Raw genomic sequence first — 19745 nt, 5'->3', positions numbered from 1 at the left:
GGAGTGAAAATGGGCTTTGAGAAATTTTCCTAGGGAGCCAGAGAATAAAGGGGTCTGAAAAACACACGCAGTTCTTTCACGTAAACTAGGAGTAAAGCTATTGTATTGCTCAGTACCACACCTGGGGTAAAAATACAGAGATGTGCAAGAACAGAAATTGGAAAAAGAGTGTGGAACTAATGGGCTTCCACAAAGCCTCTACTTCACACATGGGTATGAAGGGTTTTCCCTGCTGGCTGGTGTAGTCATGACACCACAAAGCAAAAGCTTTACACCACTGTGTAAATTCCATCTCATATCAATTTATGTTTTGCGTAAATATACCCATCTGGACACCTCCTTGTGCGACCTGTCCTAGAGACCCTGCTTTGCCAGGGAGTTGGACTCCAAGAGCTCTGGAGATCCCTTCCAACCCCTACAACTCCACGATTCCTCAGATGACAAATGTGAATGTATCACTCTCAGGAGTCCACCCAAAAAGATGTTCCAAACCCCCACACCTTTCTATCTCCACCTTCTATTGTTATTTTGGTGCCACACAAGAAACCAGATCACTTCGTTCACTTGGTGTTCAGTTACCTAAGCAAGCAGCAGCTCCAACCATGGCGTAGAGACCAGGGGTAATACAGTCGGCTCCCACTTCACACCACTCCTTGAAAATGAACCAGTCGTGATGGTAGTAGGCCAGCTGCTCCACGGCGATCCCCACGATCCTCCCCGCTATCGCGCCGATCGCCATGCTGGGAATGAACAGCCCAGATGGAACCTGCAGAACAGGAGAACTGCTGTCACGCTGGTGGGAACACACCTGAAGCACAGTTTGACAAGGAAATCCTTGGGGTTTTTTTCCTCCCCCAAGGATGCAAATGATCAAACTGCCACATGGGAAACAGCCTGTTCAAAGGGCAACCACTGACAGGACAAGGAGGATGGAGTGAAGCTGATGGAGGGAAGGATTAGAGAAGATATTAAGGGGAAGTTCTTTCCAGAGAGAGTGGTGAGGGGCTGGAAGGGGCTGCCCAGAGAGGGGGTGGGTGCCCCATCCCTGGCAGTGTTCAAGGCCAGGCTGGATGGAGCCCTGGACAACCTTGTGTAGCTCCAGGCCTGGAGGTTGGTGGCCCTGGCTATGGCAGGGGGGTTGAAGCTCTGTGACCCCTGGGGTCCCTTCCAACTCAGACCAGTCTATGATGCTGTGATTCTATGGCTTTGTATGAAAGCAGCTTCATAAAGAGTGAGGGTTCAGCTAGGAAACCGCTGGTGTGTCTCTCCTCCTCAGGAAGCTAAACTGCTTTCCAGAAAACATCCCAGTCTCTGACCATCTCATGAAACTGGAAATGCCCACTGCTACTCCTCACAGCAGCTGTTACTATCAAAATTCTTTCTACCATGACTGAGGAACAGATCTGACTGCCAGGAAGTAGTAGAATCTTTACTGGGTGTCTAAACACAACAAAACCCATCTAGTAAAGGTAACTTTATTCAAAAATTGCCCTTCTAGTACAGGACACAGGATTTAATTACTGTACAGCTGTGACATTTCAGTATCGTGGCATTCCAGCTCTGGATTGTCACCCCAAGCAGGGTCAAGCCCAGAGGTTGCAGAGGATTGCATCCAGCCTGGTTTGGAGTATCTCTGAGGATGGACACTCCACAGGCTCTCTGGACAAGCCCTGCCAGCATCCTCACAGTACAGAAGCACTGCCTTACGCATGCAGTTCCAGGGAACACATTCCTACTCAGCTGGAGAAAAGACTAGCTTGCATTTAATTAAATTCAATATTGTTTCCTACAAGAATCACTTACTAACCAGCAAAACAAGGGCATTTTAATACAGGAACGACACATGAAAAACATCCCAGAAACAAAGGTACTAACTTTGAGAGTCGGCAAATGAGAAAGGCAGTAATGAATACCCACAGGAGATGATGCAGCCACTGCATCCACACTCACCTTGATGCCAAAGGTGAAGACTGTCATGATAATTTTAAATATGAGCGCTAAACACAGCTGCCATATGGCTGAGTAGACGCCGGTGCCTGCTGGGCGGTCAGGAATATCATCCACTATTTTGCTCGCGTTCATATCGTTTCTGTAGTCGCAGAGGGAGGAGGATTCCAAGGGCCCACAGTCTGTGAAGAGCTCTTTAATAAGCTCACTGGTGTTCAGCCTTGTGTACGGGTTGGGGAAGGCGATGACAGCGGTTATGGCAGCAACGATGATCACCTCCAGCACAGGGTACTTCCCAAACTTCGTAGACTTACGTCGGCGACACCACGCGATGTTGGCTCGGATGAAAAAGGCTCCCCAGAGCCCACCAAACACTCCCAGGAGAATAAAAGGAAGCAGTTCAAAAAGGTACCAAGGGGTGTGGTATTCCACATAAAAAAGAACTAGGCGGCTATTCCCAAAAGGATTGATGGACCTCAAAACGAAGGCAGCTACCAAAGCAGCAAAGAACGATCTCCATAAAGTCTTCAGTGGGAAATAGTAACTGACCTGCAGAAGGTGATACACAAGAATTAGTAGGGATTCAATTAAAAACTCTGGGAAGACTGTTCTACACAGGCACTCTGATGTTATCTGATTACTCCTGGCACCTGGAGTGTTGGCGTTCCCATAACTGCTATGTACAATTCCTACCTGCAGCAGTTTTACAGACAAAGCTAAAGCAATACTGAAACCACTGCTGGTTTAAGACTGTTAGGAAATAATGCACAGGAATTTCTGGTTAAAAGAATCTTTTCCTGGCATTCCTAAGCAGCAGGATGGTGACTAGCTGCTCTCCAAGCTTTCTACTAACGCTGTTTTGTCTCAGCTCACCCAACATGGAAAGGTTTCTGGCAGAGGCATCATGTTTATGAAAGATGATTAAAACATTAAAAGGCAAATCCTCAGAAGAGAACAGGCAGTTTCATACTTAAGCCACACCAAGCCTGGTTCGAATTTTGAGAGTTTTCTTCTGGGCTTTTCAAAGGAATTCCTAAAATTCCCTTACCCATACAGCAAAATTCTATGTGAAAGGGTATTTTGCTTCCTTTATCAATTCTGAGATGTTTAGGAGGGCATTAAACATCAGTTTTCCTTAAAAATGCAAATGATCTAAACCCCATTCCTCTGTGTTGTGAAAACAACTCATGAAAATTAATTTCATAAAGCATTTCCTGGAGAAGAGGGTCGGATTGCCCTGGAAGTCAAGTTTTATAGCATATTTGCTTGTTTTAATAATTAACACGTTCCACTGTGGTTAGCATCTGAGATTTTAAGATAGTTAACATTTAAAAACTTGTCTCACAGCTGTCAAATGGGCTTCTAAAGCTTCTCACAAAATGAAACTGAGAAACCCAGTTATTTTTGTGGAATACACTCCTAGAGGGAAAAAGCCACTGTTCCCCTACGTGTATGTAAGCTGTGATTATTAGCTGACTCAGCCCTTCCCCAGAAGAACGTGACTGAGAACAAGGCAAAGCTGCCACTCAGCCCATAGACAAGGAAAACACATCTTGAGCCCCGCTGGTAACGGGACTCTGCTCTTGAAATGTGGGTTCAGAAATAAACTCCTCCTTAAGAAAAGACACTGCAGCTTAAAGGAGTCTGGTCAAAGGAGGGGATCCTCCCCCTCTGCTCTGCCCTGCTCAGGCCCCACCTGGAGTGTTGTGTCCAGTTCTGGGCTCCCAGGAACAAAACAGACAGGGATCTCCTGCAAAGAGCCCAGCAGAGGGTACAGAGGGGATGAAGGGCCTGGAGCATCTCCCTTGCGAGGAAAGGCTGAGTGACCTGGGGCTGTTCAGCCTGGAGAGAAGAATCCTGAGAGGGGATCTGATCAATGGGTATCAATAGCTGAAGGGTGGGACACAGGGGCCATGGGCAGCCTCTGCTCAGTGTCTGTGGGGACAGGACAAGGGGCGATGGGCTCAAGTTGGAGCCCAGGGAGTTCCCCACCAATGTGGGGAAGAACTTCTTCCCAGTGAGGGTGAGGGAGCCCTGGGACAGGCTGCCCAGGGGGTGTGGAGTCTCCTTCTCTGGAGAGATTCCAGCCCCGTCTGGACACAGACCTGTGTGCCCTGTCCTAGGGACCCTGCTTTGGCAGGGGGTTGGACTCAATGAACTCTGGAGGTCCCTTCCAACCCCTACAACACTCTGATTCTGTGATTATTCATGTTAATAGTATCTACTTTATTTTTTAGCTAGCTATCTTCCAGTGCCATGTCTGGACATACCTCCTCCAGGCTGAAAAGGACTCCACCAATCGGGGCACCAAAGGCTACGGACACTCCGGCTGCTGAGGCAGCTGACAACACCTGGAAAAGAACATGGAGAGAGACTGTTGTTATTTTTGACACCCGTGTTACGCTGTAAACATGAACAGCACCTTACAGTTCTCAGGTTGCTCTATGCTCCTAAGGGGAACATGCAGGTTTGCCAACAGCACAAACAAGCGAGTGCTTCAGAAGGCTCCTGAGAGGTGGCAGTGGCCACAGCAGCCACCGCCAGGTACTTGCCACGGTGAACACCACTCCAAGCCTCCTCAGCAAAGCACCCAAAGGAGTTTGTTGTGCTTCTGGATGGAGCTGCTGAGATCTCATTTTCAGGAAACTGCAGTAAGCTTTATCTGGGCTAGATGTGTGCAGCAGAGAAGTCCTGCAAGCACAGCTATCATGCAAGGTCCAACAGCTGATGGCAGTCTGCACAGCTCCTCTAGATAGCCCTGGAGATCTGCACTCTGTAGACTTTGAGCACAAACAGGGAAAAAGGATCTGAGGTGAACTGAAACTGAGGGAGATACTGAAAGGAACTGAATCAGCAGCTGGTCCTCCAGCAGCATGGATGCCTCATGTTCAGTCTATGAAGGTGGTGGAAGCGTGTGCTAATTTAATGATATTGGAAAAACTCCTTGCAAGAACACTGACTGCCACGCAGTCACCCTTACACACCTGTGGAAGAACACACGGAGACGCTCAAAGCATCACTACACTATTCTGAGGTGGGTGGCTAAACCAGAGGTAGGTAAATGATTTAAGAGTACACAGCTTTGAAACTGGATGTTGTGATGATGTGCTCCCCACCACACACCTTAAACCATAACCACGAGTAGGGGGTGTGACGGCAGCAGCCGGTTTATGTTGGACTTGTGGGGAGGGATCCAAGAGGGTGGCCAAGGGCTGTCCGGAACAGTGACTCAGAGGTCTTGCTGGTATGCAAATGTAAGTCAATCATCTTAATGACTAGGGGACAGCCTAGACCTGAGGGGCTCTCTGGCACTGCAGCTACCTGCCAGGATCTCCCCTGAGCAGGGACACCTCTCAACGTGACTTCTCAAGGCTGAGACTCTGCCACAACAGGTCCTCAGTACGTGAGGAACAGCAAGCTAAGCTTTCAAATCCCAGCTAAATGATATGAAGGATTGATTGTGCATATCTAATCCTTTATGTGTAATCCATCGATCAAGGCTGGGACTGGGACTGGATCCACCCCCCAGGATCTGCATCCTGTGGAAGGGGCCCATGCTAAAGGAGCTTGGGAAGGACTGCCTCCCATGGATGGGACCCCATGCTGGAGTCACAGAAGAGCAGTGGAGACAAAGCATTGCAGCTTCACTGCAGCCCCCACTCCGTGTCCCCTTGTGCCACTTTGGGATAGAAAGGTTAGGAGTTAAGAAGGGGAGTAGTGGCAAGGTGGTTTTGGTTTGGTTTTTATTTCTCACTATCCTGTTCTCCCATTAACTGGCAATAGTGTTCCTCAGGTGTAGTCTGTTTAGCCCATGATGGGAATTGGTGAGGGATCTCCCTGTCCTTATCTCCACCCATGAGCTTTTCATCTTACTTTCTCCTGCTGTGTTGCTGAGGAGGAAGAGGGTGAGAGAGCAGCTGGCTGAGCACCAAGGCCACCACACACACAGAAATACAGCAGAAACACTGTTACCATCAACCCTTTTCCAGGAATACTTTGTTTACAGGTTCAAAAGTCCTCTGCTGCCCTCACAATCGAAGGCACTCACCAAGTACCAAAACGTAGAGACAAGAACAGAAAGAAAAAGTAAAATCAAACGGTCTTTGAGGTGGGAGAGACTTAAACCTACTCTGACACGGAAACAGTTTACCTTGGAGAAGCTAGGGATAATCCCTTGTTCCTAAGACAATAAATAACGACTGATAACCCAAGCCCAAACACTGGGAGAACAAACACTGCCTTTTCAACAGACCCCTGTAAATGCCTGGATATTCAGTATGTTCTAGCAATGCTTTTACAAGAACTTACCTCTCTTTTCTTTGCTTCATTTGTGCTGTACTTTGGGAAGAGGTAGGAAAAAATATTCCCACAGCAGCAGGCAACGTGTACCAAGGGTCCCTCTTTTCCTAAACTTAAACCTGATGCCACAGCCAAGACTAAAGTAATTGTTTTTATCATCAAAGTCCATTTCCCCAAGTAACCTCTGATGATGAAGCCACTCAAAATAGTTTTGATCTGGAAGGAAGAAAAAACATTGTGTCTGTTATTGTATTCTGCTTTCTCCAGAAAACAATTAATTTTATCATTTTCTCTGAGTAACTTCAAAAATACCCTTTTCAAATGACTAACTTCATTTGAAATGAGGTGCTTAGAGATATGGGTTAGTATAGGACAGGAATGGTTGGACTTGATGATCTCAAAGGTCTTTTCCAACTGCGTGATTCTGTGAATTACTCTTTGGAAGTCTGCTCTCTTAAGCTAAACACCTCTTTAAAAAGTAGTCCAGACAGAAGCATGCAGGAAAATCTACAGACTCAGGAGGTTCTCTGAAATTTGGGCCCTGTTTTTGTAACACAGCTACATTATTTCAATTTGCATACTTGTATTAAAATATTTCATCAGTCACAGGGTGCTCCCTCTTGCCTCTCCCCCCTGCCCTGACCCTGTAAGGTCACAGGGATTTCCACACTGATAAGAAACATGGATAATGCATCTGTTAGTCAGACCTCACCTCAGGTATTCCCGAGCCACAGGCGTAGGGAGCAAATACCTTCACCAGGGAAACTGCTAAGAAGGCAAAGCTCAAAGCCCAGAAAATGTACATGATGTAGTTCATGATGTATGAACCTGGACCCTAAAAGCAAAACACAAACCCAAGTCAGAACGTAAATCTGATGTAGGAGCAAAGTTACCACCTACAGTAACCCAGAAGTGCTCATGCTGCAGGGATACTGCAGCAGACACTTTGAGGACCAGCAATTATTAACAAGGCAAGATAAAGTTTCCTTTGAGGAACACAAAAGTCATGATAGCTGCACACCAGAAAAGGCTGGGGTATACAGGGCACAATGCCTTCTCACACTTCATCTAAAAAACTAAATAGAGCAGGTTGGGTTTTCTAAAATAATAGCTATTATCTGCTAAAATCTACTGAACACTGAGGAAAACTCTGTTTTAAAACAAATGTGGCAGAAAACCCAAACCCAACCTATTCTTAGTTATGAGAAAACCCCATAAATTGTTTTTTTCTTTTTTTATGTGTAGCTATGATGGAGAACAGAAATACTTCTGTACTCAACAGCTCTGTACTCCCATAACCCCCTCCACCTGCTGTATGCCAGGCTGCCCTGCAGTGTGTGATATGCAGGTTTATTACACTGTAACCTGTTAATCGAGCCAAATGCTGAAAAACAGAGTGGGCAGCACAAAGTCCTCTAACCTCCACACCATTATTTTCCTCCACATCCAGCTGAGCTGTTTGGAAGGACCAAAGAACAGGGGTATACTTACTTCTGCTTGCCCAATGATTAGCTCTGCCCATGTTTTCCACTGTGGGCATTTATCTCTTTCTTCAAACGTGGTCTCATTTGAGCCCCAACAACACTGCTCGTGGTTGAACCACAGCGCGCTGAGGCAGATGCCTTCCTTTAAGTCAGTCATCCAGTCAGCAGCAATGTCAATCAACCCCGCCAAGGCCCCTGTGGGAACAGTTCTGGATTAACAACGTTCCGGTGAGCAGGACCCCCACATGCAGGGAGAACAAAGAATCACACTGTGATTAACTGATGGACACTGAAGTTCAGATCACCTGAAGATGCAGACACGTAAAGCATTGCTGCTTTCCAGAGTGGCTCCTCAGAAAACAGGCATGACTTAGGGTATTTTAAAAAAGCATTTAAAGCTCCTTGATTTCACAAAAGCAAAACAGCTTCTCATGGTCACAGTGTACTGAAAAGCTACTTTTAAAGCCAGTATTGGGAGCAAGGAATTACCTCCTGTTTACTAACTTAGACTCCCTGATCCTGACAGACCCCAGGTTTGAGATCCTGGGCCAAGCAAAGCCAAAGGCAATGGTTCAGTAGAACAAATTTCAACCAATTGAATTAAAATATGTAACCAGAAGATCTCCCAACAGCTCAAATTGAGGTTGTACCATTTGAGATTCACTAGACTGGTGTAACAGAAGGGAATTGATATGGAAACACCTAGAAATGGCTGTTTGCTCTGTTGCTCAGACACACAGTAAAGCAATTTACATGTACACAGCAGCTTGGGGGGTGGAAACACAACACTCCACGTTCCCACCCAAATTATCCCAAGCAATTTCCAGTAATTACACACTCCCAGTTTGTAAATTCAGAGGTATGTAAACACACTGCACACTTCACATATCTATTAATTTATATGTGATTTGTGCAAGTGATTATGCATATGTCTAAGTGGTAATTACACAGTTACCATGCCTTTTTAACGGGCACAGCCACACTTTGCACCTACTGTAAAATAATCTGAGATTCCTGTTTGGAATACAGTTGTGACTTGCCACCCCTGAGAATTCTGGTCGCTCCAAACTCTGCTGATAGAAAGCAGCACTGCATGACAGCAAGGCCTCAAGCTATCAAGATGATTTTATCTGTAAAACTCATCCTAAAATACACTGTTGTGGTTTAGGAACCCAGGACAAACATTAAAAAAAGACAAGACAGACTTGAAGTGGAGGGCAACAAACTCTACCTGTGTCTGGGTTTGGCAGGGATGGAGTTAGTTTTCTTTCTATCAGCTGGTGCAGTGCTGTGGTTTGGATTCAGGGGGAGAGCAATGTTGAGAACACACTGATGTTTTTGGTTTGGATTCAGGGTGAGAGCAATGTTGAGAACACACTGATGTTTTTGGTTTGGATTCAGGGTGAGAGCAATGTTGAGAACACACTGATGTTTTTGTTGCTGCCAAGCAGTCAAGGACTTTTCAGCTTCTCACACTGGCCTGGCAGGGAGGAGGTGGGAGGTGCAGAAGGACTTGGGAGGGAACACAGCCAGGACTGCTGACCCAACTGGCCAAAGGGATATTCCATAGCATATGGCATCATGCTCCCTATACAACGTGGGGTTGAGGAGGCAGAGCAGCTCAGGACCTAGCTGAGCATTGGCTATGGGTAGTGAGAAACTGGGCTGTTTGCTTCTTGCTCTTTTTATTACTGTTATCATCATTAGCAGTAGTGGTGGTGGCAAGTATTATTAGACTTCCTCTCCTGTGCCATTACACTGACCCATGAGTTTTGCTTTTTTTCAGTAGTCTTCCCCATCCCACTGTGGGGGCAGAAGGGAGCAAGTGATTGTGTGGTTGTTTTAGCTGCCAACTCGTCAAACCACAACCACCTCTTAAAGCTAGTATCTTCAGTGTACGAGGTAAACATACAGCTAGACTTTGCTCATGTCTAAACACATCCTATTCATACACCACAGCTACTTTTTGGTCCTGTTCTGTAAAGTTCCTACCAAAAAACCCCTCCAAAGAACCACAGAACCCAAACTCACAGCAGAAATAAACACAACCTACCACAATCAATTAACACACTTTCATAAGAAATCCTACAGGAAAAAGGCAAAAATGAAAGGTAAACACCAGTATCTCAATCACAGGATTGAGGAATTGGATAATTTACCAGGTGGAAGTTCAATAGCTCTGTAAACTCCAGTGAGGATTTTGTTTCCCATTGGGTTAGTACAGCCTGTACATAGAGATAGTTAACCTTTTCCTTCTCTCATGGAATTAGGGTAGCAGTTGGCACCAGCTCTTACCCAGGCTGGTGAGTAACATCCAAATGAAAACACAAGAACTACATTTGGAGAGAAAAAAAAAATCAAATCTGTTTTCTCATTTACCTGAAGCCAAACCAGTGAGTGTGACCACCAGCCATCCTGACCATGCATCGTACAGACTTTTTGTCATCTCCCATGCTGATTCTTTCTTCTTGCTGTTAATCTGCAAAGAGAAATCTTTATTTATACTTGTGTGTGTTCCTGTAATATGAATAGGAGGAAAAAAAGCAAGCATGAGGTACAACCTGCATGATGCAAGCTGCAGGCAAATATATCCTCTCTTTAAACCTCAAATATTCTCCTTGTATTTATTCAGCCACCAAACAACTGACAGAGGAAAGTAAACTTGTTGTATTTAAAGAATTAAAACCCACAAAAATGCAATATTAGGGTGAATGAATACTTCCTATGACACACATCTATATAATTAAGTACTAATAATAAACTATTCCATATGACTCAAATTCCTAAACTTCTACTTCAAATCTAAACATCTTTCTTCTATCTTTAGACTAAAAAACACACAAAAATAAAACAGAAACAAAACTACTTTATAATCCTTCTAGACAACTATTAGTAATGGCATCTAAAACTATTGTACTGAAAAAATAGTCATTTTTATCTTGGCCTTATTTTCTGTGAGTACTTTGCTGAAATCTCTGCAGAACTTGTTCCATGATCCAACCTTCATCATGTAACTGGATCTTTAAAAGGAGGGAGAAAGTACACGCAACAAATAGCAAAGAACCTTCCAGCCCAGAAAGTACAACAGGGGGCAAGGAAACAGAAAATACATCACCCCTAAAGCAAATAAATATATTTTATATTTCACTCTACATTTGTTGAGATTCTCAAACTTTTTTTTAAGTAAAAAAGAGTTGTTTCTACAGTACCATGTCTTCCAAACCCACCATGAACTAGTCCTCAGCCCTTCCTCTTTCTACATCCTTGATCGCACGGTCAGTATCCTACATTTCAGGGCACGTTTATGGATTTGACAGTAGTTCTGCAACTAGCAACTGTCAACTCTCTTGTCTGATGACTTGTCAGTCATTAAGACGAGTAACAGCTCTGAGACTCGCCCCTAGATAACCTATTTCCAGGTGGGATTTGCCTTGCCAGGCTCTGGCCAGGCCTAGCATTCTATACGACGGTGCATCCACTGGACACACGGCTTCCTGGCAATCACTGCTCAGACACCACGTTCTGAAACGAAGCATTTCATGGAAACACCTTGACTTTCATTAAAAGCATTCATGCAGAGTATGTGTTCTCAGATCCATTGCCAAAGGACTTCTTTTCCTTAAAAAAAAGCACTAGATAGTGCGATTGTGAGTGGTTTTTAAACTAGTGTAAAATTATCCTTAATGATTTATGACGAGGGTGGGGAGGCCCTGGCACAGGGTGCCCAGAGAGGCTGTGGGAGCCACTACATCCCTGGCAGGGTTCAGGGCTGGGTTGGATGGGGCTTTGGGCTGGTGAGGGTGTCCCTGCCCATGGCAGGGGGGTAGGACTAGGTGATCTTTGAGGTCCCTTCCAGCCTAAAGCATCCTGTGATTTTATCTTCTGAAGGGATCAATTGGAGAGAAAAACAAGTTCTGTGAGCGGAGTGGACAGGTGAGCGTGACAATGACACCCCACACACACTGGGACTACTTTTCTGTTAAGCATTGTATCACTTAATGCTGATGGGAGTATCACAGGTATGAGAACTGTCACTTCTCACAACCCAAAGAACTGCAGCACTACCTAGCAGTAGCACAGGTATGACATTCCTGTGTCAAAAACCATGTAGCAGGGCTCACTTTTTCTGTACAAGTGCTACCACAAGAACTACTGTCCTATTACAAATATATCTACACTGGGAAATAGCCTTAAATATACTAGTATAGAAAACTGGCAGCACCAGAAAACCGTGGCTGTGGTGACAGGGAGCTATTCCCACTCTATTATCCTGTTTCCTTTCCAAGCTATAAGACTGTTGCAGGACTGCAGGTGAGACTGTGCTATTTTAACAGCACTCAAGCACTTCCAGCTAATGTAACGACTTCAAAAATGTAAAGCCTGCACATATTTGTATGTGCCACTAGATCAGGCCTTAACCCCAACACACAAGACAGTCCCTCCCAGGTATTGTTATTTATCTCCAGTACCCGTCGATGCCTCTCTCTGTCCTTGCACTTCTCTCGGACCCAGTCAATGGTATGGAAGTCATCATACGTTCCTACTCCTGGGATTGGCTCGTCCAGAAGATCCAGTAAATGTGTTGAACTGTTGATACTTCCTCCATTTGTCATTGTATAATGAGTTCCTGTGGCAGAGGAAAGAGAGGAATTAATTAATTCTGCAATAAACTAAGTATTCTAATTTTCCTAACACTGTGGCGCATGAAATTTCTGGACAAGTAATTAAGACTCTTCCTTTAATATGCATATTGGACTTCACTGAGGTCTCCCAATGTTCTGTGTCGCTATTTTATTTCCCATCACTCATCTGTAGGTTAAATTTGCACACCAGTCTCTGGATTTGCAGAGGTTAAATATGAATGTGCCAGTCCGAGTCACTCAGATAGGCGTCCAGATGGGTCTTGAATATCTCCAATGAAGGAGACTCCACCACCTCCCTGGGCAGCCTATTCCAGTGCTCTGAAGGCCACAAAAATGATCAGAGGGCTAGAGCACCTCTGCTGTGAAGAGAGCCCAGAAATGCTAAGGCAGTGGGGCTGGTTCAGCCTGGAGAGGAGAAGGCTCTGGGAGGACCTTATAGCCCCTTCCAGTCCCTGAAAGGTGCCTATAGGAAAGCTGGGGAAGAACTGTTCCTGAGGGCACAGAGAGACAGGATGAGGGGTGATGGTTTAAACTGGAACAGGGGAGATTTAGGTTGGGCATTAGGAAAAAGCTCTTCACTCTGAGGGTGGTGAGTCACTGGGACAGGCTGCCCAGAGGGCTGGTGGAGGCCCCATCCCTGAAGACATCCAAGGTCAGGCTTGCTGGTGCTCTGAGTGACCTGCTCTAGTGAAGATGTCCCTGCTCACTGCAGGGTGGGACTAGATAGCCTTTGAAGGTCCCTTCCCACCTAACACAGCTCTCTCTTACAAGTCCAAATCCAATCTAAAATGCATTATCAACAGATTACCAGCACAGGTAAAAAAATAACAGAAAGCCAAGCAAATCCTTTTTTTTTTTTTCCTGTTTATTTCAGGTTCCTCACCCCGAGTTACCTGCCAGCCCTCAGTCATGAAAAGTTGGAAATACTGTATAAAAGTCTTCTACTGATTTGTCATCACTAGCTAGCTGCTCTGCAGGCAGCTTGCATAGTAACATCCCCAACAGGATTTCTTCTGGTTATCACAGTAAGCAGAGAACGACGAGTGCCGAGAATTTTTCCATCTTCACCAGTGATCAAGAAAATTTAGGTTTTTCAGGGTTTCCCATGTCATCAATGCTGTAACATCTTGGCTTTTTTGGGTTGCAATGGTGTATTCACAGACCCCACGTATAGTTTCCTGCTGCATGGATGTGTAAATGTAGCATGGCCACCCCTTGCCCACCCAACACAAAGTGCTTCTGCTACAGTAATTGCTGTAAAGGGATCACTTACAAGGAGGTTAAAGCAGACAATGATTTGAAGAGTGATTATTCTCACTTGTTTGGCTAACAGCAAAGTAATTTGGCCAACAGCATGTGGCACACTCTGACAATCTACAAGTCCAAGCTGGCCAAGACTTCCATCTGTTCAGACAGGCACTAGAACTTCTTTCACTAGACCGACCCTGGGATGGTTTGGTAGGTGGGCTTTTTTGGTTTGAGTTGGGTTTTCTTGTTTGGTAGGGTTTTACTTTTAATTGCAGGCTTGCTTAGCTTCTCAGTGCTGGGAGGAGAAGTTTCCAGCTTATCAAAAAAAGTAGTAAAAGGTCAACCAATTCCTGTAAAGTCCTTCCAAACGCTACACGTGTGGAGCTCACCTGCCCCAGCTCTCACCAACACCTGACAGCTGCATTTATACACAGGTAAAACATGCTTTTTTCTTTTAAATTTGTGGCCTGAGATCTCGCACAAGCAGTGGGACACCTGGCATTATCCTCAGACCCAAAGGTGTGCCCCAGCCACCTACTGCTTGAGAGGTTTCGTTCATGCCTGATATAGGACACTGAATTTATTGGGCCACTTCGATAGTGGAGAAAGACAACTCACAAGAAAACAGGGCAAAACACCTGCTAAAACTCAACACAATCAAACATTTTCAAGATACACAAAATACTATTCATCACATACTCACATTACATGTAGAAATGCTTAACAGTCTGTAGAAAGCTTACTTAAGAGAGTGCAAATCCAGAGGCAACTCCTCACCAATGCCAATCCCATTCACTCATGCCAGCCTGGCTCCTGTCTCTTAATACTGGTTTTTCCCCAGTCTATGCCACATTAATTTCTCCCTCATCTATGCACCATAGCTAAATCCTGTAAATCTCTTCCCAAAGCTGCTGCTAGTCTCTCCATGGGCAGATGTAAAGAAGCATTACTTATGCTTCCATTAATAAAAGGCTAACAACAACAAATTAAACCAGATTCGCAATTAGAGATGATTGTGCAAACCTTGCTTTAGGATGAGGGATTCAATTCTCTTGCCATGTCTAATTCTGAATTCCAAATAACCAGAAGGAATAAGATACATGTCTGGCTAGCTGAAAGGGCAAGCTGACAGTGTGGAAGGAGTAACAAACTTCACACTGCAATGATTAGTCTAGCTCTCAGAACTAATAACAGAATACATCCTGGAAATGTATTTTTTAATATGAAATTAACTTCATTTGCAAAGCAAGGGGATGTGAATTCAATTCAGCCACAGTTTAATTATTAATCTCCTACACAGTTACAACGTGATCAAGACTGATGAGGGAAGGAGAAAAGCTTGCCTTTGCCCCAGGGGAGGTGGTTTTATGCCCTGCTATATATGGAGCAATACCCAACTATAAGGACCTTGCCGTGCAAGGCAAAGGAGAGTTGAGAGTTACAAAGGTATCCCAAACAGCACCAGATGATTTTGTGCCTATCACAAGGTGCTGGATTGGAATTCCCTCCAGGGAAACCATCAGGGACTGCACCATGCTCGCTGCACAAGACCCCCAAGCAGAACTTGGAGGCTACAAAGAACGGTCATTGCCTGGATACAATACCCCCCCCCCCCCACACACACACACACACACTGCATCAGCTTCCCAGCATCGCTGGCACACCAGATCCTGGGATCTAAGTGGTTATTGTATGATGGAGAGGAGACACAGAACAAGCTGAAGAGGTGGTTGTCCTGAACACAGAGCTGAATGCCGAGTGCCTGACGCAGCTGAAGAGCTCTAACACTGTAGCAAGTGAGAAAAGGCAGCAGCGACAGCCTGTGCTAGTGGAACAGCTGTCCTACAGAGGAGCACGAGGAGGACAACTCTACAGTCTGATGCTCAGCATGTAAGACACACAACTCTGAGAGCAGTGGGAGAGGACTCCAGCTAGTATGTGTGTGCCACATAACTGTTCTAAAGGAGGATTTAGAGCAATGTGCCTTTATCAACACCCAACGCTTTTCCAAGCATCCATTTCCCATCCTTCCCTTCTTTCTCTAGCCTATCACACAATAAGATGCTCCTTCCAGCTAGCACGATAATGATTCTCATCACCAGTATAACCACATGCAAATCCTCATTTATTTATTGCCAGGTTTTATAACTGTTATCAGATTTATTTTCAGCTCAATAGATTTTGTTAAAATCCTTACCATAATACAGATTTTTTTCACCACAACACTGACCTCCAAGCAGGAAATCATCCTCACCCTGATAAATTGTAGCACTTAGCAAATGTATTTGCTCTTCTCTCCTCCCCCTTTCCCCCAGTCCTGAAGTTTGAAGACTCACAGGCTTGGTTGGATGGGACCTCAAAGATCAGCTAGTTCCCACCCCTTGCCATGGGCACGACACCCTCCACTAGCCCAAGGTGCCCCAAGCCCCATCCAACCTGACCTTGATTGTTTTCAAGGAGGGGACAGCCACAGTTTCTCTGGGCACCCTGTGTCAGTATCTCACCATCCTCATAATAATTTCTTCCCAATATCCAACTTAAATCTACCCTCCTTCAGTTTAAAGCCATTTCCCCCTGTCCTATCCTTCCATGTCCTGGCAAACAGTCCCTCTCCAGCCTTCCTGTAGGTCCCTACTGGTACTGAAAGGCTGCAATAAGGTCTCCCTGGAGCCTTCTCCTCTCCAGACTGAACAAGCTCAACTCTCTCAGCCTGTCTTCATAGGAGAGGTGCTCCAGCCCTCGCATCATCTTCACAACCCTCACCTGGACTCACTCCAACCATCCATGTTCTTGCACTGGGGACCCCCAGAGCTGGTGGCAGCACTCCAGGAGGGGTCTCATGAGAGCAAAGGGCAGAATCCCCTCCCTCAACCTACTGATCACACTTCCTTTGATGCAGCCCAGGATGTGGTTGGCTTTCTGTGCTGCAAGTGTACATTGCTGGCTCACATTGAGCATATTGTCAATATGTCAAAAACACTGACAAGCCCTTCTCCTCAGGGCTGCTCTCAAACCACTTTCTCAGGCTACAACTCCCCGTGTTTCACGTTAATACAAGCAGCCTTGGTCTTGAAAACCACAACAAGCACTTAGCACACAAGGTAGACAGGCACAGGCTCCATTGTCTGTGTGTACCCACCTGAGTCATTCTGCAGCTGTAAAGAAAGCAAAGCTTCTTTTTGTTACATAGGAGTTTGCTTAAGGCTTTGTTAAGAATGGGAAGCAGATGGTAAACATGGCAAGTAGAACTTTGATTATTCCTGTGATTCCAAACTAACCCTTCTTTCTGCAGGGAGGCAACCAGAAACATGGTGATGCTCTCAGAGGCTCGACACAACTCCTGAGTAACAATCCTTACAAAGCAAATTCAACACAATCCTTCCATACTTTGCAAAACTAAGGCAGCTGGGATCCCTTTACTTGCAGTCTCCTTGCCAATAGCATCTTTACCAACCCTGTATTCTCAACACAGAACTAGAGAGCTGCTGCAATCACAGTTATCTAAACACAGTTTCAGACAAGAAAGGGGTTTTGCAACATACTTGTTGCTCCTGACTCCTGCAAAAACTGTTCCACAGTCCTTCATGAATCTTTCCTTGTGTGCAGTGTTCCTTCTTTTCTCATGAAGAGAAACATTGAGATTTAAGATCCTGGTTAATCAAATGGTGCATGTTAGATTTCTGTGGGGTTCCCCCCCTCCATGATTATCTGAACAATGACTTAAGATCACCTAGAGAACAAATTTGTGCAGCTACAGCCTCCACAGAGGGTAAAGGACAGAACTGAGACACAAACAGGGTTCTGAGGGCGACTAGCAGTTTACAAGGGACTGTAATGTCATGATAAAGTTCGAGACCCCTTCTAGAAGCTATACAGCACACAATACTTCTGAGTGCACATCCCAAAACACACTGCTCCATTTCTAACCCAGCAGGTGTCAGCTTACTCCATTTTAAGAAGTGAGACGCGTCTCTCAGGACACAATCAAGCCACTAAAACTGAGCTGATGGAACAGATCTCGCTCCCCTAGTCCTCCCTCCCATTCTTGGTCGCACCCCCTACACTCTCACCCCAGGATCAGCTCCCTCACCCTTGCATCTGACTGCACAGTAAACCTATCCAACAGGCTAATCCCACTAAGCAGACAGAAGGAACAACAACAAAAACCTGGCTGTTAAACAGAACTGGGATCCAGCTTCTGTGCTGGCAGCCAAGAAACAGAGCTGGGGCGAGAGCAAGAGCTGAGGGAGTGGATGGGGAACAACAGGCAGATTCACCCCCTTCCACAACAGCAAACTGTCAGGGCAGTTGTACCAAAATACAGAAACACACCCTTGGGGTCTTGCTAGATCTTAATTATGTCATTCTGCTGGAAACAATTCAAAGCTTCTGCATAAATATTAATATCCAGACAGTGTAGTGAATGAAACTGGTATCACTGTATATAGCTCAGTGGAGCTCAAAGCTCCCAAAGGTGACTATATTTAAAAACATTTCAGAGTTGGGAACACAACAGAGAGACATCATCAATATTGGAGTCAATGGCAGAACAATAGGAGCCAATTTCTCAAAGGTATTTATTCCCAAGCACATAACTCTTAGAGTGAGGAAATACTTGCTGCTGCTCACAGCCCCCGTGTTCGAGACACTGCCCAACCACACTGTACCCCTCCCAGCTGCATGACAGCAGCACAACCCCTTTCACTTGTGCTACTCTGAGCAGTGTGAAAGGACGGGGAAAAAATGCCCCTCTGTAAGGGAAAATGAAGCTAATCAGTTTACACCAAAGGCTGGAATAAGCTCTCCCTGACACAACCATCCAAACCTGCTGAGTGCTAAAATCAGCCGGGGCTGCAGCTTCCCAGAGGCCTGATACTAATCCACAGCTTTGCTTCACCCCCGTGTCCTTGGGCATTAGGTAGCAAGGGGAGAGGAGGTGGGAAACCACCCTGAGTGCAAGGCACACCCTAGGGATCATTTACACTTGAACAAAGATTTGTATATGTCAAACGTATCTTGGAATATATATCAAATATACACATCAAATATATCTTGGAACAAAGATAAGTTACATCAGTGTCCGAGCTTCTCTCTGTCTCCATGCTTAGAGCTCAAAATATGGGGTTCTCAATTCAAAAAAGATCACCAGAGCATTTAAATTTGTCTGTAACCACTTCAGAAGAGTGATTAAGCACTAATGTCTTTTCCTGGCTAGCAATGGTTTTCAAATTTCAGGATCAAAAGCACAGCGAGCCATGCCAGAGCTCTATCATCCGCTACTGTTGATGATCAATGATCATAAAGTCTTTGTAATCAACTCATCCATTCCTCTCTGTGTGCAACTGAATTTTCAGCCAGTCTCTTCAGTTGGCTTTTTGAAACGGCTTCAAAAGCTTAAAAGCACAAATTGGTCTCTGCATTACAATCAAAATGCATACAAAAGTGACAAAGCTATAGATTTGCTGATGGAAAAAAAAAAAAAGTGGGAGAAAATCTGATAGGTGGGAAACAGGATGACTCCCAACAAGGTCTGAAGAACAGGGAAAAGAAATAAAATGCTTTACCAAAGTACTGAGTGATAAAATCCTCTCCTCTTTCCTATGCAAAAAAAAAATCCAAACAAAAACCAAAGGAGGTTTAAAAATAACCTTTAAAAAGTAGGAGTTAAATGAAAGCTGAATGGTAGCACCTCAGAGTTAATCCAAGCCTGTTGAAGACTTGCATCCACTGTAAAAGCATGGGAATCCAGGAAGGCAGCAGAGAAGTCAAGTACTGCCCAGTGTGTACACGCAGCATAATTTAAAAGCAAACCAAAAAAACTCCCACATAAATAGGTCTGGTTTTTTACTTCAGGCAGAAGCACTTCTGATTCTGTGAATCAGCAGAAAAAGATGGCTTTATTATTATATATTTCTTCTCCTGCTGTCTTAGAGGCAAAATGGACTGTATTTATTTAGTTATGTCTGTCATAATCAGGGACTTCAGATATGCAAATGAAGAGTTACGGGGAGCCCCACGCTCCCTAATTTACACCGTACACAGATGATGCATAGAGCAGGAAAGAGGTAAGAAAAAGAAAAGGTATGGCAATAGATAAAGTAAACATTGCAAGGGGGAAGTAAAC

The 19745-nt window shown here is 45.0% G+C and overlaps 1 protein-coding gene across 4 annotated transcripts in view; it reads right to left on the bottom strand.

The window, feature by feature from the left end:
* CLCN3 (chloride voltage-gated channel 3) overlaps positions 1-19745 on the bottom strand; it is a gene marked incomplete at its 5' end in the record, with an annotated part of 44643 nt that overhangs the window by 6149 nt on the left and 18749 nt on the right. For 3 of the 4 annotated variants that reach the window (XM_084263566.1, XM_084263567.1, XM_084263568.1), the window contains 8 exons: positions 580-766; positions 1951-2496; positions 4218-4298; positions 6256-6462; positions 6959-7081; positions 7738-7925; positions 10110-10209; positions 12200-12357. In XM_084263566.1, coding sequence (XP_084119692.1) covers positions 580-766; positions 1951-2496; positions 4218-4298; positions 6256-6462; positions 6959-7081; positions 7738-7925; positions 10110-10209; positions 12200-12357 — 1590 coding nt within the window. The remainder of the gene's footprint in view (positions 1-579; positions 767-1950; positions 2497-4217; positions 4299-6255; positions 6463-6958; positions 7082-7737; positions 7926-10109; positions 10210-12199; positions 12358-19745) is intronic. The other variant, XM_084263569.1, reaches the window with a different exon arrangement.

This window comes from Gallinula chloropus, assembly GCF_964237585.1.
Source record: "Gallinula chloropus genome assembly, chromosome: 4".
Lineage (NCBI taxonomy): Eukaryota > Metazoa > Chordata > Aves > Gruiformes > Rallidae > Gallinula > Gallinula chloropus.
This window is presented reverse-complemented; position numbering and strand designations above follow the sequence as displayed.